Raw genomic sequence first — 24,072 nt, 5'->3', positions numbered from 1 at the left:
CAATGATCATGTGGACAAGCCACAAGGCTACTGGAAAAATGTTTTGTGGGACAAAAATAGAAGTTTTCAGTTTAAATGATGTGTTATGTTTGGAGAAAGGAAAACACGGCATTCCAGCATAAGAACCTTATCCCATCTGTGAAACATGGTGGTGGTAGTGTCATGGTTTGGGTCTGTTTTCCTGCATCTGGGGCCAGGATGATTTGCCATCATTGATGGAACAATGAATTCTGAATTATACCAGCGAATTATAAAGGAAAATGTCAGGACATCTGTCCATGAATTGAATCTCAAGAGAAAGTGGGTCATGCAGCAAGACAACGATCCTAAACACACAAATCATTCTACCAAAGAATGGTTAAAGTAAGAATAGCTAAAGAAGAAGTTAATGTTTTGGAATGAATCATAGTCCTGACCTTAATCCAATAGAAATGTTGTGGAAAGCCCTGAAGCAAGCAGTTCATGTGAGGAAACCCACCAACATCCCAGAGTTGAAGTTGTTCTGTACTGAGGAATGGGCTACAATTCTTCCAAGCCGATGTGCAGGACTGATCAACAGTTACCGGAAACACTTAGTTGCAGTTATTGCTGCACAAGGGGGTCACACCAGATACTGAAAGCAAAGGTTCACATACTTTTGCCACTCACAGATATGTAATATTGGATCATTTCCCCCATTAAAAAAAAAAAAAAAGAAAAAGACCAATTATTTTTTGTCTCATTTGTTTAATTGGATTCTCTTTATCTACTTTTAGGACTTGTGGGAAAATATGATGTTTTATTTCATGTTTATGCAGAAATATAGAAAATTCTAAAGGGTTCACAAACGTTCAAGCACTACTGTGTGTGTGTGTGATATATATATATATATATATATATATATATATATATATATATATATATATATATATATATATATATATATATATATATATATATATATATATATATATATATATATACACACACACACACACACACACACATACATGTATTCATATATGTATACACACACATACACACGCACGCACACACACACACTAATATTATAATATAATAATACTTAATGGACGAGCCGAACATCTTTCACATCTGACACAACATTTTGGCATGAGGAACAGCAAATGGGCCTCACATTCAGAACATAGTAATAGACAGGCAGATTCCTGTGACTTGACCTGACCTTTGCTATTCCTGTCCACCTTTACTTGTCATGATGTACTGCCAGATAGATCACTTACGCACCCATCAGGAGTCACAACAAAACAATGGAGACAATTTAAAGGAAGCGTCCAATTGAAACGTGAATTATGGAGAAAAATCATAAAAATCATCTGCTACCCCTGGCAAAAATGATGGAATCAACACACTTCCATTGTTTTTTCACTTCCAATGTATTCCATTGTTGATTCCATATTGATTTTGAAATTTAAATAATTTCATTTAATTAGTTTATTTAACATGTTTTACAAAGCCAGAATGTTCAACTATTAAACAAAAATTGTTTTGTCTCATATCTGTGATTTCTTTATTTGCTACGAAGTAAAGAAAAAAAAAAAAAAAGCCAGGTGAACATCCTCCAAGTTTGGTGATTCTATAATTTTTGCCAGGGGGAGTATTAGGGATGTAACTGAATACAAATACATTATTTGGTTTGAACAGATAATGAGTCTTTTAGTTTGAGTTCATTTTTTCCCCCTAAAGCTTGCTAGAAGGGTTCAGGGACTGGGATCCTTGCATGAAGTGCTTAGGACAATGACCGGTCCTTAGTAACTGCCTGGTCAGGGTCAACATGGTTTAAATTAGCCTACTAGTTAGTTTGTATTTTGGGTAATTAGAAAATATCACGATGAAGTACAAACAAAAATAATAAACCCATTGTCAGGGGAATGAGAGTTCAACTCCTGACAATACCACAGACATCAGTGGACCTGAGCCAAGGGAACAGAATTGACTAGCCAATTGTGGGCATCTGTGAGCTAAGGTATGCAGAAGAGGGCATACACCACTTTCTTTCCAGTGTGTTATGCTGTCCTGTGATGCAGCAAGAGATTAAAAAGAAAAGAAAAAAAGATATGGTTAGCTAGCTTCATGTGTCTCAGAGGAAGCAGGTGATAGCCTTCACCCTCACTGATAGCTGTTGTGTGAGAGGAGAGAGCTGGAAAAGGGGTAAGAGTTGGCAGGTGACCAAAGTGAGGCGGGGGGCTTTGTGGCATGGGGGTGATATAGTCCTGTGCGCATCTTTAGTTGAGACCAGTTATAAACTATATAGTGATACAGTACACACACACTGACGGCTTTTTATTTATTTATTCATTCATTTTTAAACCCCCTAAGTGTTTTCCAGCATTTCCATATTAAATCCCCTAAAAGAAGGAAAAAATAAAAAAATCTCCTTCCAGTTTAGGCCGTGCCCATTGAAATCCAAATACAGATATTTGGGGCACTAAACAGAAACATTGTAGATACAGGCATTGTGTTACACCTCTCTCTCGCCATATATATTATATATTATATATATATATATATATATATATATATATATATATATATTAAAATAAAACTATTTTTTGCAATACTAAATGCACAGGTTAAACTAGATATCTATTGACGTATGGAGGTATGAATTCAGTGAATACATCTTTCAGTAAATCACAAAAGGCTTTATAGAGATGAGAAACAAGAGAAAGCTTCATAACTCTAGACATCTGGGGCAAACACTAAATAATGACATGTTTTTATCATAATACTTAAGCTTAGTTTCTGAATACAATTTTTAAATATTAAACTCCTAAGAGTATATTTCAAACAACAAGCAATTTCAAGAACTGCTCCACTACTGCATGTTGGCTTTGTTCTAGCAGTACGCAATCAAAAATCTCGCTTAATAAATCCAACAGATAACGACAGAGACAAAAAATCTAGACCGAGCGAAAACGAGACGTGTTTCTGGAGACAATTCACAGCCCACTGTCATGGCTCACTCTTCTGTAAAAGCCAAAACAAAAGTGTTTAAAAAATAATAAATAAAAAAGAGAGAGAGAGGAGAGAGAGAGAGAGAGAGAGAGAGAGAGAGAGAGAGAGAGAGAGAGAGAGAGAAAGGAGCCAATGTCCATTAAAGAGCCTGTGTTTTGGCTCTGGAGGGAACGCATTTCCCGCAGCTCGAAAGTGAAAGAATTCTCCTGTAATTAATATTTGGAAGCCAGAGATAGCAGGGTGAGTGACTCAGCCGGTCGAGCTCAGAACTGGAGACGCCACGTCACTTGGCCGTATGCCAGACGACGGGCTGTTAAGCTGCCCGAAGGATCGATTTACAGAGCTCGGCGCTCAGCCTGCTGGGGCACACGGCACTTGGGGACACCTGAAGGTTACGTAATGTAGGAATCTCATTAAAGACAGACAACTGAGAGGAGAACATTTGAGTGTTCTTATCCGTTTCTTTTGGGATGCAAATCAAAACAGAGATGTCAAGATGCATGGAATATGAATATACATCAAAGAGAGGAAAGCTAAGACATGCCTGCCCCTCCCCCATGCACCCAATTCCCAAAAACCCAGTGTGATGTAATCAGTACAATGAGTCCAATGTTTCCCATACATAGGCTCTTCTTGGGCGGCCTGCCCGGGTAAATAAAATCCGAATTCCACTTTTTCTTGTCAATCGAGACGCGTAATTGTCAGTTCATAATGAACACAAACCAGCGGACCTTCAAGCCGCCCCGTACCAGGAAGATGAAGAGGGCCGAAGAGCACCGCAGGTAACATTAATAGGGATGCCACGATGAGGAAATGTTCCCACCAGTTAATAAACGCATGACGACACCGGTGGTACCGGTAACATTGCGGCACCTTCCTGCAGGGTTAACGATCAGAAAATAACAGTTTATTTCTCCCGATCACCGGCTTTCTCGCTACCACCGCTCGCTCTCTTCATTCGCTGTCTATCTCGCTCAACCAATGCTGCTCTCGCACTCTCTCCCTCTCGTTCTGCGCCATCAGCTCCCTCATCTTTTTAAAAACAAGTCGGTCAGACGACAACAAGCCTGTCTTTACTTTTAACGTTAACAAACGAAGAGAAATGTCCCGCCTTCGTCCTAGTAACGTCTTCGTACTCATGGCAGCGCTGTACAGCTCTGAAACAGTTTTTTATTTTGACATGTTTATCAAAAATCTGAGTCTGTGTTTTGCTCTTTAACATATTTTGAAAATGGAAAATGTATTTACAGTTAAAATACTTACATTATACACTTACAATATAACTCTTTCAATATAATAAAAACATTTATCAAAGACACTGGCTACATTTATTTGCATTTCCAATTTTAGTGAAGCTACGTCATCTAAAGCGAACGCTGTAAATGTAAACAAGTTGTTCGCGGTAATGCCGTAAAAGTGGAAACTCCTCTTTTCCTAAAATGCATAAAGCCCTCTTCTCTTGCTTTTGTTAAATACCACTTTTCTGTGTTCTGCCACAATGTCACTGTGATTTAAGATTACACTGTATGAGACAATCCCAATAATATCTTGGCTAAACTTTGTAACAGACAGGGCGATAACATGCTTTCCAGATCACATTACATGATGACGATCCTCTAGTAGAAGATCCTCCATTAATATGCTTTGTTTATGGTTCACCATTGCAATGACCGTGTTTGTAGCTTTTGCTTTTCACATAATTTTATGTTGGTGGCTTTTAGATAAGTGTTGTAGTAGCAAACACATTCTGAGATTTTAACCAAAAATCTCTGATACTGACAGAACTACGTTGTTGGCTGTCTTTTGTTGTAAATGGCACTAAATCTGCTCTTGGTGAGCACATCACATTATGATGCATTACATTACCCAAGACAGTAAATCTCCAAACTAACATTAATTTATGTGGCTATGGTGTTAACGAAGATATTTCCAGTCACTGTAGCCACCTCTACAACTATTCATGCTCAATGGCAATACTGCAGTACTGACCGCACTTAGATCTGGAACAAAATGACCTTTATTTTTATTAATGGCATTAGTATAGTACACTCTTGGGATTCAACTTTCTCAAATCGGAATGCTTCGGTTATCTTGTCAAGTTCTTTTGTCACCTATATTAAAAGAATCAAGGTGATGTCCCTCTTTTTTGTTCATTTTCTCTCTAATTTAGTCATGGCCAATTCCCACCCTTCAATTAGATCTCCCCTATAACTCGACAGCTACCAACCAGGAAGGAGCGAACGCCATCACACGCTTCCATGTTATCCGCCCACTTCTGCATGTATGAGCTCACAGATCCCCATGATTGGGCCATCTGTAGTCGGGAGTCCAAGAGAGCAAAACTGGTTGTGCTGTCAGGGAGGGCGTTGTGGTATAATACATCTCCGCTTTCAACCACTGGGACACTAAGCAATTATGGGCATGGGGAGATTGATAGGGGAGAGAGAGAATATGCCACCCCTCTCCTGTCACTCAGAGAATGGCCATCTTTTCTATCTTGGACTCCCAACCACGGATGGGTGTGGCAACTTATGAACGACTGCACCACTTTGTTGCGCCACTTAACCAACTCAGCATAGAGACAGGTTTGAGCTCCCCATACCTTTGAACATGGGTGGGCTGGTGGTGATGGCAGCCGTGGCCTCCATCAGGGCTCCGCTCAAGTGGGCTGCTAATCTAGTCCGACAGGAGCAGACGCGGTGTTCAGTGTGCTGCACACAGGTTGGTAGCCATGCTACCGCCCGAGCCAGCAGCTTCCTGGAGGGGTGTAGGAGGTGAACCTCAGCATTCAGAGCAGGAAAAGCATACTGGAGCTGGATGCAGGAACAGAGAACGAAGAATATAGATTAGTAAGCCTACCAACAATGTGGCAGGAAGGTCTGATGTGACATTTCTGTACACATTTCTGAAAACTCGTGCATGGTTTACTCTTACTTCCTACAGCTTGCAGGTCATGTTAATAATTAATATAACAATTAATGTACGGTGCATATCGGCCCAGCTGGCTTGTAATGATAATCAATCAGTTATGCTATGTACCAGTGTTGGTGTTATGGATACAAAATCACTGCCCTGAGAATGTTTCTGGCAATAGCTAGACAGTTTTTGGCTGAATATGCACATTCCCAAGACATCACAAAACAGTTGTCTAGGTGAGAGGTAAATGAAAGTTAGGAAATGGCAACAAGAATTGTCACAACACTCTGACCTAGGCAGACAACTACACATTCACCGTCTCATGCTTAACACGCTTTTTTTTTTTTAATCATTTTGTTCTTATACATGCCTAGAAGTCGTTCTAGCTAAGATAATGATGTAAAACAACCCTCAACAGAGCATATTTAACAAAATCAACCCCAGGAAACATAGCTATGAGCTGAAAGCAAACACTCTAAACATGTACAATGCACTAGAACAAGTGTACAGTACCAAATCCCAAATATGTTTCGTTGCCTGATTCCTTTCCAAGTAAACTACAACCTAGACATTTTAAACTGTACTGCTCATTTTCTCAGTGAAGAAACATCGATAAGGCATCTAGCAACCAAAAATCAACAAATAAAAAGATACAACAAACTGTTCCTGATACTGCCAGAGTTCCAGTTGAGCTGCTTCTCTCTGTCTTCTGCTATGGCTCAAACCTCTGCAGGAGGCATCCAATTTACCATTATCAAAGTCTTTAGCACTGCCAGTCATTTTCAGGAAAAGTAATTACAGCTATGCAGGTGGCGTGCTCTACTTTAAAGCACACTAAACTGGAGAAATCAATGTCACTGCTGCGCTGTGTGTGTGTGTGTGTGTGTGTGTGTGTGTGTGTGTGTACACATGCTATTATTGCAGTCTTCCAAATGAATCCAAGTGGAACATTTTTACCCATTCTTGATTTAATCAACATAAATATAACCAACACAGTAAAGAGGATCCAAAAACTCAAATGTGACATTATTGTTATTCATTGTATTGTTTGGCGTTTGTGAAACCTTTTAGAAAACAGCTTTAATTCTTATTAATGCTCCTTATAAAAAGCATCAAGACCGAGTGTTCCATGTGTTAACCGTGCATGATCATTAGCCAAGGCAATACAGCTCTTGTAGCCTTTTTATACAAAGATTTCCTCTAGTAAAACAGGAAGCAATCTTGGCCCATGAACACCTTTAATCAGTGTGAAGCTGCACATCAAGGACACAAACAAAGCTCTTCAGAGATAATGGAAATATGGTGATGCAAACCATCGAAACCATCAAGAGTTTTGAGGTCTAAGTACAGCTGAAAGCCCGGCCATGTCTTTCAGACAAGGCATGGTTTTTGTCCGTGTCATACAAGGGTGGCTGGAATTAAGGAGCTTATTGCCACAGCAACTGGGATGAAAGATTCTCAATAGTACTTAGCAAGTCAATTGCATGGTGCTCATTTTTCTCGTTTCAAAAATGCTTCCTGAGACAGAACCTTAGGGAACCTGTCGCAAATACAGTCAGAAATAATCAATCATGGGGAAAATGACTGTGTGAGGACCCCCCTGTGTGGTCCTCACCAACTTCCATAAACAAGCAAATAACCTCAGGTGACAACAGAAAAACACAATAGATTTAAATATGTAGTCATTTATTTTCCAAAAAGTAATCCAACATTCAATAACCAGGTGGGAAAAAATAAGTACACCCTATATTTCAGTAACGTACTGTAGAACCAGCAACATTTACTTGAAGTTAACTTTTTCTATAAGAGTTTATCAGTCTCTGACATTGATTTCGGAGAGATTCTGTCGCACTCTTTACAAAATTGCCTCAGTTCATTGATATTTTAGGGCTTTCATTCATGCACAGCTCCTATCACAGACCTGGGGTTAAGGTCTGGACTTTGACTTTCCATTCAAACACCTTGATTTTTTTTTTTCTTCTTTAGCCATTCAGATGTTGATTTGCTGGTGGGCTTGGGATCATTGTCCTGTTGCATGACTCAATTTCCACCCAGCTTAAGCTGCTAGACAGATACCTGGCCTCAGTTGTCACGAGAATATTCTAATATAAAGTGGAGTTCATCTTTGTCTTAATGATTGCAAGTTTCCCCAGGACATGCGGCTGCAAAACAAGCCCAAATCATCACTCCTCCACTACCATGCACCACCATGACAGTTGGTATGAGGTGTTTGGTTTTCGCCAAACATGGCGCCGTGCATGATGACCAAACATCTCCACCTTGGCCTCATCAGTTCAAGTGATTTTGTTCCATAACTTTTGTTTGCTCAGATGCAATTTTTCAAACCCAAGTCATGCTACCATACAGTGCATCCGGAAAGTATTCACAGCGCTTCACTTTTTCCACATTTTGTTATGTTACAGCCTTATTCCAAAATGGATTAAATTCATTATTTTCCTCAAAATTCTACAAACAATACCCCATAATGACAACGTGAAAGAAGGTTGCTTGAAATCTTTGCAAATTTATTAAAAATAAAAAACAAAAAAAGCACATGTACATAAGTATTCACAGCCTTTGCTCAATACTTTGTTGAAGCACCTTCGGCACCAATTACAGCCTCAAGTCTTTTCGAGTATGTTGCTACAAGCTTGGCACGCCTATTTTTGGGCAGTTTCTCCCATTCTTCTTTGCAGGACCTCTCAAGCTCCATCAGGTTGAATGGGGAGCGTCGGTGCACAGCCATTTTCAAATCTCTCCAGAGATGTTCAATCAGGTTCAAGTCTGGGCTCTGGCTGGGACACTCAAGGACATTCACAGAGTTGTCCTGTAGCCACTCCTTTGTTATCTTGGCTGTGTGCTTAGGGTCGTTGTCCTGTTGGAAGATGAACCTTCGCCCCAGTCTGAGGTCCAGAGCGCTCTGGAGCAGGTTTTCATCAAGGATGTCTCTGTACATTGCTGCATTCATCTTTCTCTCGATCCTGACTAGTCTCCCAGTTCCTGCTGCTGAAAAACATCCCCACGGCATGATGCTGCCACCACCATGCTTCACTGTAGGGATGGTATGGGCCAGGTGATGACTGGTGCCTGGTTTCCTCCAGACATGACGCTTGCCATTCAGGCCAAAGAGTTCAATCTTTGTTTCATCATGGTCTGAGAGTCCTTCAGGTGCCTTTTGTCAAACTCCAGGCGGGCTGTCATGTGCCTTTTACTGAGGAGTGGCTTCCATCTGGCCACTCTACCATACAGGCCTGATTGGTGGAGTGCTGCAGAGATGGTTGTTCTTCTGGAAGGTTCTCCTCTCTCCACAGAGACACGCTGGAGCTCTGTCAGAGTGACCATCAGGTTTTTGGTCACCTCCCCGACTAAGGCCCTTCTCCCCCGATCGCTCAGTTTGGCCAGGCGGCCAGCTCTAGGAAGAGTCCTGGTGGTTCCAAACTTCTTCCATTTACCGATGACGGAGGCCACTGTGCTCATTGGGACCTTCAATGCTGCAGAAATGTTTCTGTACCCTTCCCCAGATCTGTGCCTCTATACAATCCTGTCTCGGAGGTCTACAGACAATTCCTTGGACTTCATGGCTTGGTTTGTGCTCTGACATGCATTGTTAACTGTGGGACCTTATATAGACAGGTGTGTGCCTTTCCAAATCATGTCCAATCAACTGAATTTACCACAGGTGGACTCCAATCAAGTTGTAGAAACATCTCAAGGATGATCAGTGGAAACAGGATGCACCTGAGCTCAATTTTGAGTGTCATGGCAAAGGCTGTGAATACTTTTTTTTGTTTTTTATTTTTAATAAATTTGCAAAGATTTCAAACAAACTTCTTTCATGTTGTCATTATGGGGTACTGTTTGTAGAATTTTGAGGAAAATAACGAATTTAATCCATTTGGCAATAAGGCTGTAACATAACAAAATGTGGAAAAAGTGAAGCGCTGTGAATACTTTCCGGATGCACTGTATTCTTTTTGGAGAGGAGGGCTTTTTCCTAGCCACCCTTCCATGAAAGCCTTACTTGTTAAGTCTTTTTCTGATTGAGCAGTCATGGACATAAACATTTAATGTGCTTACAGAGGCCTGTAGGTGCTTACACACGATGTAGCTCATGCAGATCGAGGTCAAGTGCTTCAGTTAATGTTCACACAAAACATCAGAAAGGGTCACAAAGTGTGATCTCTATGACTTTATCCATGGCATGGTTTTTGGTGCCTGATGAGCTGGTTTGATTTGGTATCTGAAACCAGCACATCTAGATGTAAATATCAGGAAATGAAAGCTGACATTCTTATCAATCATCTCATATTCATCTTTTCATCTCAAACCCAAATATCAAGAACAAAAGAATTGGCCTTGCTCAGAATGTTGACCCAATGATCAGTATGAATGTTAAAGGCAAAGATCTGTTGCCATTACAACACCATATTCATGGACCCGAGTCTTGAATCTAAATGTTCCCTTGAAATCTAATAAACCAAAAGTGTCTTTCCAGAATGTCCAGCTCTGCGCTGCATCTGTTCTTTCCTTTCATTAGGACTTGTTTTAATGGGATGGGTTTCCTGTTCAGTTCACGATAAAAGCTTGACATCTCCTTGTCAGATTTTAAAATGCTCCCCAGAGACCCTAATCACCCCTTGTGCATGTTTGCCTTCTGCTTTTGTCCTGACCCTGCCCACTGCTTGCATACAAGATGAAAGTCTCCTGGTTGGGTCCACAAACGACTGCCTACAACTCCACTCGGTTGCTGATTGCTAGCCCTTGAAGCCAAACGAGCTTCGGCCAAAATCCTGTAGAGACAGAGTAGAGCCAGACTAATAAACAGACACTAACATCACTAAACATCGTGTACAAATGCTGAGGCCAAGCACTGGGGAGGATCACGCAGACAGGAACACAGAACAGGTACAGTGCGCTTAACTCACAATGGTTATAAAAGGTTGCATCAATTCAAAGATGGCAGCCCAGCTCAGAATTAGAAAAGGAGATAATCAAACATGGTCAGATCAGATAAAGACACAGACACAGCGGAAGTATTAGACTCTGGTAAGGATAATCCACCCAGCTCACTCTTTTGTCCACTTTGCTTTTAACCACCCTTTGGACCATCATTTAATCTCTGATATATTTACGACAAGGCAGCCAGCTGTTTGCGTTTTTTGAAGGCAAATAAATACGTTTTTTCTCCATTATTACTAATGAACATTTTAAGCGTTCACTAATACGATGCGGTCAATATTATCAATGCTCCAACTCTGCATAAACCGTACTCCAAATCAACTGTAAAGCCAGTTTCTATGCAAATCCTTAACCCAAAGAAATGCAGCAACAGAGGACCCTTTCAGCATTGTGCATGCTCTACCATCAATCATAAGTGTGGGTGGTAGCCTTTCACTGAAATAAATGCCCCCAGCAGTGACGGGGTCAATATTGCTGCTCTACAGTTAACAGGTGTATAAAAGCTCCTTGGTTACTGGGTAGAGCATGACTTTTTGGTTATGAATATATTTATAGGAGACAGACTACACCATCTAATTGACCCAAAATTAATATTTAATACTTAATATCGGTCTTATGAATAATGTTAATATATTCTTTTAATCTTTCAGGAGCGCGGTGTAAAATGTACAGACTCAATTACTACACGGTTAAAATGCAGAACGCACCCTTTAACTTTAGCACATGGGTATTAATGTCTAGAAATTGTTTTAGATTTTGATCATTATAAATAATTAGTTAGCGATTTTGCTTTTACCAGCTGGGTGCTGTAGCAGTATCAAATGAATACATGAAAGAAAAGAAGAAAAGAACAAACCAGCTGTCTCTGGGGGAAAACATTAAAGGTTCTAGGTAGACAGCAAGGTTTTACCTTTCTGGAAAAGTTTCCAAAGAAACTGTTTAAAAACTTAGACTCTTTAGAAACCTAGAACTATTAACAAAGCAAAGAAATCCTTGGATTTTTTTTTTTAGTTGTTATTTTACTTTTTTGAGTTGATTCTAGATGTGGGCAAGTGTATCTGTAGTCTTTTGTTTCTTGTCTTTCAAACATGAGACCAAATAAATGTCACTGCAAGTAAACAGGTCATCATGAGGAGGGAAATCAGAATAGTATCAATCAGAAGCAAAGGCAAAACATTAGGTGTGCCAAAGTCAACTGTTTGGTTTAATGTTAACATTATTGAATAGCTCGATCACACTGGTGAGCTTAACTGTGTCAAACAACCTGACAGGCCAAGGAAGACCACAGGGTGAACGACTGAAAAATGCTTTCAATCATGAAGAAAATGTTATCAGGGTCAAAACAAGCAAGAACTGGAATTGGCTGCATCACAGAGTACAAACATCACTAGGACAGATGTCTAGCACCTACACCAGAGCAAATACTAAGCTACTGCATTAGGGCAGACACCCGGCCCCTCGCAACATAGCAGAGCCTGCACCATGGCAGATCCCCGGTCCCCACGCCATGGCAGAACCCTCAGCACCCCTGCCATGGCAGAACCTCGGCACCCCTGCCATGGCAGACCCCCGGCACCCAAGCCAGGGCAGACCCGCACTACGGTATACTCCCAGCTTCCACACTAACTAGTGCAGATACTCTGTGCCAGTCAGTTGTAAATTAAGGCAGTTAACAAAATGTGAAGGGTAAATTTTGGTCCTCTGGTATTGCCTTTAAGACTGCAATTCCTCCATTATCAACAAAGGCAATAAAGTACAATGTTTTTGCCAGCATCAGCAGGTTTACTGCCATCTAGTTTAATCCATCAAAGTCCCAACACATAGGTTTGGACTGACATTCTTCACTCTCATTACTACAAACTTTTCATTTGTATGCCAGAATCAAAATTGCCGAAATCACGTACATAATTGCTATTGCTGCAGTTATTTAAGCAAACTCTATGCATACTTTTATAAAAGTTGCTTTGTTTCAGCAGAAACAGCGAATACCTGTTCGTCCAGTCCAGCGTAAAGTACAACAAAATTACAAGTACTACATGGACAACATCTCTCTCTTCTTGTTTTTTCCCCAGTATTGAAATTCGTGGCCCCTGCAACTGATCCAATCGAACACCACAAAAACAGATCAGCTCCCAACTACCTGAAAACACTTATGAAGCCTTGTTCTTTTATCCCATTCCCTTCAAGCCATAAGATCAAATTTCACTGAAGACACAAGGAAGAGACCTGCATCGAGATTGCGCTAGCACCCTTAACTTGCACTGAATAAAAAGCAATTGTATTCATACGGACATAAGGATAACTGTTTTTCAGTGGAAACTAGGGGTGTGCAAAACCTCGCTGGAGTAAACGGCTTTTACTTTCATTACCTTTAGGCCAGGTATGAAGCTTGTGGGACAAAAGAAAAGCCTGGGAGCATACTGGGTGCTTGTGTGGTGCTGTGCAATACATTCACCACATTCATTATCATGGACAGGTGGACAGGTGTAAACAAAAATAAACAAACAGTGGAGACCACCAAAAAAAAAGAAAGAAAGAAAGAAAGAAAAAAACACTTCTGTAAGATGCTCTGTGTGAAACAGCCAATGCAACAAAATAAAATTACATTACTTTCATTTTTCTCCAAAATGATTCCAAAAGAAAGGTCCTTTCAGGACGAGGTGGACAATAAGGAAAACACACATCACATTATTTGACCTTTTCACAATGTACACACAGTTTATGATATTTTGTCTTGCTGAGGTTTAATAAAAGTCCAAAATGAAAAAGGATACGTAAAAGGCACTACTGTTCTTTTTTAACTATTATGAAAAACTATGAGTTCAATTATGTCTTATTAAATATTTTAAAAGGAAGAAAATGGGAGAGGGCCATAATGTGGGCTCACACAGAGCTGACCAACACACTTACCTTAAGAATGAACAGTGATTATTTGCTCTTTTTTTTTTTTTTAACATAATTGAACTTGTTTGCTTTATTTACTAATTTCACCAATCTAAAGAGAGAGAGAGAGAGAGAGAGAGAGAGAGAGAGAGAGGTGTACATCTGAGTACAGTACCAAGCATAGCGAGTCCCTAGAGACCCACACACACACACACACACGAGATGATTAATGTTTGCTCCAAAAGTTACAAACTTTTCACAATCACTTTAAAGACCTTCTCGTCCTGAACTCTGACATCTGACGGATGGAAAAGTATTCTACGTAATGCACAAAAGCCTTACAGTTGAAAAACAGGGGTCTGGTCTATCAGAAAAACGTCTTAATCAGCTGGCTACAGAAGTAGCCACATCCTTATTCAGCAGACTGATTGGACATCAAATGCGAAGTCTGCATAACAATTTGAAGAAATTTGCACTTTAATTAAAAAGTTCCTTGTTAGAGATCGGGATCCCCGCCTCCTTCGAAGCGACGATGGGAGAGCGGTTTTGAAAGATCAGAGCCGCACATCTAAAAGCAGCCCTGGCTCCTGTCACTAGCTTTTATCTCATTCGTTCGTTCGTTTACAGTAAACGGCATCGCTCCTGAGACGTGACTTAGCGCACTAATCCAGTGCTAATGGAGTGCAACCATGTGGAGACTCCTAGCACTCGGGGTCACATGATGCAGACAGCTAGCAGCTGTCAAAAACATGCTCAGCTAAAGAGGGATGGGATGAGGTGGGAATGCCACAAGCGGTTTTTTTGGGTGTAGAATTACAGTACACACGAGCCAAATCTAGACCAGAGTTCATTTTATTCATGCTTTACATTAAGGTTCCTTTAATTGGCAACATTTATTGTATTAACCAAGATAAGCAAACCATTAATATAGTAAAGTATATTATACTTAGTAAAACAAGTAACGTTAAAGTAGCGAACGCTTGTATTAAGTGGTGCTTTTTAATAATAAAACCAAATAATCCAAATAATGAACATCACCGAGTACATGAATCTCATAATGACTGATATGCTGTAATATACTCTTCGCTAATAATCTGGAGTTATTTTTAGTCATGCATTGAATAAACACGAGGTGTATTTCATGAACATTTAAACAACCATCAAGTAATCCACGCATTATCTTACTTTGATAACATTACTTGGTGTATTAATGCTGGTGTGAATTGTTATTGTGTTGTCATCTAGGAAACATGTAAATAACTTATGTAGCTTCTGAAGGGCAGTACTAACAAAATAACAATTTACACCGATCATCCTGTTCAAAAGTTTACACCCCCTGGCACTTAACGTATCGTGTTTGCACCGTTTGTAATAGTCGTGTACGAGTCCCTCAGTTGTCCCCAGTGTGAAAAGATGGATCTCGACATCATATAGCGTCTGTTGGAAAAAGGGGTGAAATATGCAGAAGATGCTGGAAAAGTAAAGAATGTGCAGGACCTGGAGGATTTTTCTGAAGAACAGTGGGCGGTTTAACTGCTCAGTCGTTGATCATCCAGGTAACGACACATGGTATTAAGAATCAAGCGTGTGTAAACTTTTGAACTGGTTCGTTTGTGTAGATTCAATTATTATTGCGTCTTGTGGACTATGTGCAAACATCTGTGTGACGAGGAGGAGGGAGGGGCCAGGCTGTAAGGATGCACAACTGGCAAGGAGTGATCTAATCAGTGGGAGAGAGCGGTAAAAAAGCGGCTGGAAGTACCGGGGAGAGAGAGAGAGAGAGAGAGAGAGAGAGAGAGAAACCTCATGACTTTTTGGTTGTGGATGTTATGTTTATGTTCTGTTTATTATTAAAGTTTATGTTTAGGTTCAGCCGGTTCCGCCTCCTCCTTGCCCGTTGTTGAAAGTTTGTTACAATGGTGCCAAAACCCAGGGAAGCGCTGGCGAAGTGTGGTGCCGAAGCGGTTGCTGTGGTGCCGAAGCGGTTGCCTGCTGCCGTCCACCAGGAGGTGGAGGAACAACTGTTGTCCGCCTGAAAAGGGGAGGCGCCATAACCATCCGCCAGGAAGTCCAGTGCCATCGCCCGACGTTGTGGAGGATCGTTTCCCAGCTGGGGAATGGACCAGATGCCAGCGTGTTTGGGGACCAGTGAATCAGTGTTCTCTCCTCTCCTCTCTCTCTCTCTCTCTCCCCCTCCCTCTCTCTTGCTAGCTCTCCTACTCGCCTACTTTCTCCTTTCGCTCCCAGGATGCGGGGCCTGAAACTGAGGACACATGCCTGGCACTGAGTGATCTAATCAGTGGGAGACAGCGATAAAGGAGCGACTGGAAGCACTGGATCGAGTGAGTGAGTGAGTGAGAGAGAGAGAGAGTGAGAGAGAGAGAGAGAGAGAGAGAGACACATATGCGTGTTTTGTGTTTGAGTTACGTTTGTGTTATGTTTACGTTTACGGTTCCCACCTCCTCCTTGCCCACTGTTGAAAATTTGTTACAATCTGTTATGTGAACTAGCTGATTCAGGGCAGTACCAAATAAACAAAACAAAATGCAATTTTTATGATATCTCTTTTAAAAAAAATAAATAATTGTTAACATTTAGCAAGGTGCGTGTAAACTTGACCTCAAGGAAAAGCGCAGAACAAGGAAGAATTCGTTGAAAAGTCAGATTTCATAACAACTGAGTTTCTCTGACTGTAAAGCAGCGTGTAGCCACAACATACTACAACTACAGTGTTTGATCATACAAACGGCTTCCAAATTTGTTTACATGCAGTTCAGTTTTAACTTCTCACAATGGCCGATATGTCAAAGGGTCACTTTGCCATTTTTGAATAGAAATTTTTTTTTCCTGCATTGCGTTCACTTTTCACGAGCTACTGCTTTGTAATACATAATTGACTTAACATTTGTGGCGGACATATTTTCAGGTAGCTCTAGGTTACAAGCTGCATTAATGTAACAGGCCTTTTAAATAATGAATGTATTGTTTTTAGAAACAGAACCCTTATTGGTGTAGTCTAGTTTTTGTCCTATTTTGTCCTCCTCTGTATTGTTTCCTGAGCTGAAACCGTTGCTAGAGCCTGATATTAATCCCTCTGTCAGGCCTGGAAAATATCCGTCTGTCTGTCTGGACATCCTTATGAAGAAGTCATTATACAGTAGAGGCTGTACAGACTAAACTAAGAGCTATTCAGACGACGGAAAAACAAAGCAGACGGTAAATAAAGCAAGTCTTTAAGTCTGAAAATATATGATGCCAATACACTCACCATCCACTTTATTAGGAACACCTGTACATGCATGCAGTTATCTAGTCAGACAATCATGTGGCAGCAGCGCAATGCAGAAAATCATGCAGATACAGGTTAATGCTTTGGTTAATGCTCACATCAAACATCATGGGGAATGGTGAAAAAGTGTGATCTCTGTGACTTTAACCATGATCTCCTGGGAATTTCCCACACGACAGTCGTTAGAGTTTACACAGAATGGTGCGAAAAACAAAAAACACTGAGTGTGTGACAGTTCTGTGCGGGGAAACGCCTTGTTAATGAGAGAGGTCAGAGGAAAATTGCCAGATTAGTTCGAGCTGCCAGGAAGGATATAGTAACTCTTTATAATCACTCTTTACAACCGTGGTGAGCAGAAAAGCATCTCAGCATGCACCAAACATTAAACCTTGAGGAGGATGAGCTACAACAGGAGAAAACCACATCAGGTTCCACTCCTGTCAGCCAAGAACAGGAATCTGAGGCTATCATGGGCACAGGATCCCAAAGGAATTCTGACCAATCCCATGTACTACATTCATTTTTGTTGTCCTTTAAAGCTAACTAAAATGTTGAGACTAGTGCTGTGTGAAAAAGCGTGTTCAGTGCCAACAGCATGCATGTCAATATCCGACTTCATTCAGCTAGTTTAAAGACCGTCAGGACAGACAATCCAGAATTGTTTACACATCCTGCTGAGGCTGGAGTGAAACATGGCGGTTCGACTTCTGGATTACTGTCAGCCTGGAAAAACCTTTTGTCATTTCTATAGCATCCTCCATCCATCATAAGCTATAAGGAGACCTCTGTTGATGGACATGAGTTTCCATGCTGTGCACGCTCAGTTTCAGAATCAACAATTACAGAAGAGTCACCTCATCCATATGTGTGAGTGCATTTTAAATAGTGTAATATGATACATGGGTTCACCATTTTTGGAAATTTATTGCACTGATCGGTTTATTTTATCGTTAACATTGTAGCCTAAAAACCACTGTTTGCTGTAGTTTATCATCATTTAACTAAATTAATAAATCAACCTAAAAATATCAATAAATATAAAAATATCCTGGATTAGTTTTTGCTTTAACTATAGAAAAGACAACTAGTCAAGTATTTTTTTTTATATACTTGTTGGCTAGTAAAAATTAATAGCCATGTAAACTGTATTATACAGCGATGTTTAGCTAATCCGGAATCCTTACATTCATTTTGTAGTGTGGTTATGGGTTTTTAAAAGACATTTTAAATCACTGCATGATGTGGCAATTTATAGCGACTACTAGAGTAAGACATAAAAACACTAACAAAGATGCATATTAAAATTAACCTACTAAACAAGTAGAACTCAGGCATGCCTCCATCACCAACAAGTCTAGGCTACCTAATAATCTCTCTCAGTCTCTCTCCTGAAGATCATTGAAATTACTGAGGATGGTACCACTTAAAAATCATGAAGATGGCTTTGGCCTGCAGTTGAGAACAACAATTTTGCCACGATGGCTTAGGACTACAATTGCTATGATAGCTCTAGGACTGCACTCAAGTCTCAATCATTGAACAGCGGATAACGTCAACAAAATAGACATCATGTGAAACTGTATTGAGTTTCCTGGTTACGCAAATCCATTTTTTGACCATGTACTGTAGTACACAGTTATAGAAGGGAATTATTTATAATCGCACTATCCGGTGTCACCCAGATGAGGACGGCTTCCCTTCTGAGTCTGGTTCCTCTCAAGGTTTCTTCCTCATATCGCCTCAGAGTTTTCCCCTCACCGCAGTCACCTCTGGCTCGCTCATTTGGGATAAATCTCGCAATTTAAAAATGTACATCCTGAATTTATATATTTCTGTAAAGCTGCTTGGTGACAATGTCCATTGTTAAAAGCGCTATACAAATAAAGCCGAATTAAATGGAACGGAATAGTCCTATTTTAGATATTTGGCCTTGCGGTGACCTTGACCCTGTTTAAATCAGTTCCTAAATCTAAATCTGCTGGTAACAATGATAATTGATAAAAAGAAATCCTACAAACATTCAACCAGTCGTTTTTGAGAACCTGCGTCTTAATGAGAATTTCGGACAGATTCTAGTTGCGGAGGCATAATTATAATGTTATATTATAACTGTGCGAGTCACAATATCTCAAAGAACAAATAAAAACTCTTCAATTTTTAAAACAAATGTATTGTTTATATTTTGTTCAACTGGATACAGGATACGCGTTAAAGTTGTTGCATGCACTTTACAGACATGCAGAACATATTGGAAAACATGAGGCTTATTATCAATGAGTTCATTGGTATAATCAAAATGGCTCAATCATTATATTTTAACAATGAACATTGCATTTTGGCACTCCACAAGGGTATTTACCAGCAATGGCTTTTAGTCATTACTGGCATGGGCCTGGCACAGGCCCAATTTGTATTTGGAGTTTAAAAATCACACAGTGGTCATTGACAGGAACTGAAACTCAACAAGTTTAAATAACTTGCCATTAAAGTATAATATTCACTACACATTCTCAGCGGCTGTGAAAACAAGAACGCTGAGCATTCCAGTCATTGCATAGTCACTTGATGATCCAAAGCCAATTTTGAGCCACGGATCTACCTACACAGCTGTAGCTATGCAGTAAGCGCTCTGATAAATCCCCAGGATAATGAGCTCATGCTTATAAGTTGAGGCTGTATAAGCAGTTAGCTGCAAAGATAGATGATGTAGTGATACAAGTCCAACTCTGAAAATATTGAAGGCATCTGGCTGATGCATGTTGAATTCATTCATTTTTCATTTCCAAATGGAAACAGTTTTCCTTGTATTTCTCCTTTGCCTATTTTTCGATCATATTCATTTCGGGGCTTAAATTAATGAACAATCTTGAATGACCCAGATGTTTGTGAGCAATTACTGGCTAATAGCAAAAAGGGCAGATTAAAGCTTGTGTCTGATGTACTGCTAATATGGATCGCTATGTCCGATTTAAAAACAGCAAGAGGGTAGGTAGGTAAAGGAGGACGACATGGCAGACATGGATGCATGGACAGAATAAGGTTTCAGAGTACACATCTTAAATAGAGAATTGCATATAGAATAGACTACTCGTACAACCTCAATAAAAAAATTTTAAAAAGCTGGGACGCTGTATAAAATGTAAATTAAAACTGAGCGCAATGATTTGCAAATCTCATAAGCCCATATGTTATTCACAATAGAACACAGAAAACATAAAATGTTTAAACTGAGGAAATGTACCATTTTAAGGAAAAAAATAAGGTAATTGTGAATTGGATGGCTGCAACACGTCTCAAAAAAGTTGGGATGGGGGCAACAAAAGGCTGGAAAAGTAAGTGTTACTAAAAAGAAATAGCTGGAGGTTAACTGAAAACAGGTCAGTAACATGATTGGGTATTAAAAAAAAAAAAAAAGAGTATCTTAGAGAGGCAGAGTCTTTCAGAAGTAAAGACGGGCAGAGGGTCACCAATCTGCAGAAAAATGTCTACAAACTGTGGAACAATTTCAGAATAAATGTTCCTCAAATGTACCACATAAAACAAATGAACATGGACTGCATCTCAATGCTGTAACATAGCACAGACATTGAGGATGTTGAATTGCTGGAGTCGTGCAGGATCTTGGTGGAAGCGACTGTAATGCGGGTTGTTGTGCAGTCACTGCTCAAGGACTTTCAGTATTCAAGGCCTGCAATTATTTTCAGCCATTGTGCTTGGTCTCTTACCTAGTCTGTGCTCTGGATGGCTTTGCACACAACATAGCTATGCATACAATCCTTTCAGAAGCATAGGAAATAACTAAACCCTGGGGAATGCAATCTTCACTTTTATAAAATCATTACACTGGAGACTGTATAGTTTCCTTGCTAGCTAATAAAAGCAGGTGGGAAAAAGTAAAGAATGTGCAGGACCTGGAGGATTTCTCTGAAGAACAGTGGGCAGTTTAACTACTCAGGACAAACAAGGGACTCATGAACAACTCTCACAAAACATAAAACTAGTCGTGGATCATCCAGGTAACGACACACGGTATTAAGAATCAAGCATGTGTAAACTAGTTCATTTGTGTAAATTCAGTTATTATTGTGTCTTGTGGACTATATGTAAACATCTGTTATGTGAAATTCAGAGCAGTACTAAATTAATATTATTTTTTTTAAATGCAGTTTTTTGTTATTGTTAACATTTTGTAGATTCTGCAAGCCGCATGTAAACCTACGACCTCAACTGTATGCAAATTAAAAATATTAAGTCTATTATAATTACTAGGGATGCACCGAATGTTCAGCAACCGAAATTATTCTTATTGCTGAAATTAGCAAAAAAAAAAAAAAAAGCACTTTCGGTGTTCGGCCGAATAAATTTGACCGAACAATGACGTGTTTGATGACGCGCCAAATAGCCTAGCAACCAGAGTGAGACACACGAATTACACGACCCCTACTTCCGGCAGCACGCTCGGAGCGATGAGGGGGCGCGCGCATGTACGAGCTACGTGCACGAGCGGATGCTCTTTGGATGTTGACAACCGTGACATTGTTTACTGTGGACACGTGCATTTGTTTTGTTTCTGTTCCGGAGTATGCTGTCACGTCGCGAGACGTAAGGGAGTAGAGTGCGGAAGCAGGTAAAGACGTATTTATTTAAAGGAACATAACATTAACAACGTATCTAACTATACTATATCTACTATAATACTCCGCGAGGTGTACAGGGACGCGAGCGATATATATCCCCAATATAATCAGCCGTGTATAACCGAATAGAACCATTTTTTGCACTGTCGTCAATGCACTTTTTTGTGGTAGGCTACAGAGTGTTCCATTCTATCAGCAGTCAGTTATAGGCCTAACATCGGCTATTCAAGGGGGGATCAAAGATGACCACATCCAAATATTTTTATTTTACTCATTTATTTAAAGTTATATTGTGCCTTGTTGGTAGACTATGCCTGCTGGACCGAAAAAAAAATGTTCAGTGTTAAATAAATATTTTGAAATTGTAGTTTTTTTAATAGATATTTTTCTTTGAAAAGCAAGACAAAATAGTAAAAAGCACATTTTGACTATTTAATTTATGCAATGGTGAAAAAAATAGCAAAATAAATGGAAAAAAACGTGTTCGGTATTCGGCCCTCGGCCAAGTTTTTCATTATATTCGGCTTCGGCCAAGAATTTTCATTTCGGTGCATCCCTAATAATTACCATTATAAGAACCCTTAAGGGACACTTTCTGTACTGTAGCCTTTGGAACCACAGGTGCAGGATCTCATTGCTAACATGTTCATTGGCCGAGAAGAAACTTATTAACGTCTGACAACCACTAGCTATGTTAGCTCTGCTACTTAAAACAGAAACTCTGCTGTCTCATCTTGATGGTCAGTCCAAATTGTGTTGCTACGAGTATATTTAACAATACCCACTGTGCCTTTTTTTTTTATTGGAAAAATTCATGAAAGTCTCTCTATTTGCAAGATATCCCTGTATACCCCAACCCTAACTTGTTCACCAAAAGCTTTTCCCAAACGTTACATTTTTGCTTGTAATAACGACATCTTTATCAGTGGAGGTATGCGATCATCGGGCTGTTTTGAACAGAACGAACTGTTATGTGGAAGCCTGAGCCACGCTCTGGCACGCGCACAAAGTGTTTTATTCAGTTCTGAAAAAGCCCAGGCGTCCAAACTAACCGAGGTGAGGGATTCAGAATTGACCATGTAAAGATTTTGTATTAGAACATGAGTTTGGATGGCCTTTCTGTTTTGAAAGGCCTGGTGTGCGATTAGGGATATGTCTTCTGCCTAATTTAAACGAACAGATATTCGGTAAAAAAAAAAAAAAGCGTCTTTAAATATAGTACAATCAAATACCATATTTCCACTGCGATTAAACTTTCTGTCCTGTAATACAGAGAAATAATGAGCAGAGATATCAAGTGTACAGCAAAAGCGTTACTGAATGTCAGCTCAATATTTCAGCCAGTATCCCAACTGAAGCAGTGCACAATCTAACGTTGGTTAAAATCCAAACTTCTTGAAAGTTCTAGCTGCAACAGAGTTTAGGATTGTCTTACTGGATTAACCAACATTGTGATCACAGTGACCATGCATGTTTAGAATAATCATGCATGGTCAGAACTGATATTTGCTCTATATATTCACTAAACAAGTGACGAGTTCCAAAGTGGTTTAGGTGTACCGCATGTTCGGTATGGCCTTTTGGACTAAACTGCAACCTGCAAACTGGAGGTACCTGATTTGCAGCCTTTGTAGTTTAAGACTTTTTTTTGTGACATTTACATCAGTCAAGGTGTCCCTTGATTGTGTGCATGCTTCCCTCGAGACACATGAAGCCAGGCACAACTGCAGCATCACAGGGTAGCTGAACACACTCTGAGGAATGTACTATCCTCCCTATTCCACATACATGAACACACACAGAGAGGTAGTCATATGGAAAAGTACCTCATTCCGACAGTTAAATATGGTGGTGGCTCTTTAATGTTTTGTGTCTGTTTCTCTGCCAGAGGACCTGGACATTTTGTTAGGATACATGGCATCATGGACTCTATCAAATATCAACAGATATTAAATGAAAACCTGACTGCCTCTGGCAGAAAGATTAAAATGGGGCGTGGTTGGATCTTCCAGCAGGACAATGATCCAAAACATACATCAAAATCAACACAAAAATGGTTTACTGACCACAAAATCAAGGTCCTGCCATGGCCATCCCAGTCCCCTGACTTGAAACCCATAGAAAACCTGAGGGGTGAACTGAAGAGGAGAGTCCACCAGCGAGGACCTCAAAATGTGAAGGATCTGGAGAGATTCTGTATGGAGGAATGATCTCAGATCCCTCAACATGTATTCTCCAACCTCATTCAGGCATTATAGGAGAAGACTCAGAGCTGTTATCTTGGCAAAGGGAGGTAGCACAAAGTATTGACTAAAAGGGTGCCAATAATTGTTGCACACCTATAATAAACAAAGATTTTTTTATTTTTATTATAAACCTGTGTTGTGTTTGCAATTGTTTGATATCCATGAG

At 40.0% G+C, this 24,072-nt stretch overlaps 1 protein-coding gene across 5 annotated transcripts in view; it reads right to left on the bottom strand.

Annotated features, from left to right (window-relative positions):
* The window catches only part of plce1 (phospholipase C, epsilon 1), a 102,172-nt gene that overhangs the window by 49,968 nt on the left and 28,132 nt on the right, over window positions 1–24,072 (bottom strand). For all 5 annotated transcript variants that reach the window (XR_008387505.1, XM_053640051.1, XM_053640053.1 and 2 more), the window contains one exon: window positions 5,579–5,789. Coding sequence is in view for 4 of the 5 variants with exons in the window: in XM_053640051.1 (XP_053496026.1) it covers window positions 5,579–5,789 (211 nt within the window). In the remaining variant the exon portion in view is untranslated. The remainder of the gene's footprint in view (window positions 1–5,578; window positions 5,790–24,072) is intronic.

Source organism: Ictalurus furcatus, chromosome 13 (assembly GCF_023375685.1).
Source record: "Ictalurus furcatus strain D&B chromosome 13, Billie_1.0, whole genome shotgun sequence".
NCBI classification, from domain to species: Eukaryota; Metazoa; Chordata; class Actinopteri; order Siluriformes; family Ictaluridae; genus Ictalurus; species Ictalurus furcatus.
Note: the sequence above shows the minus strand (reverse complement) of the source record. Positions and strands in the feature narration are given on the sequence as shown.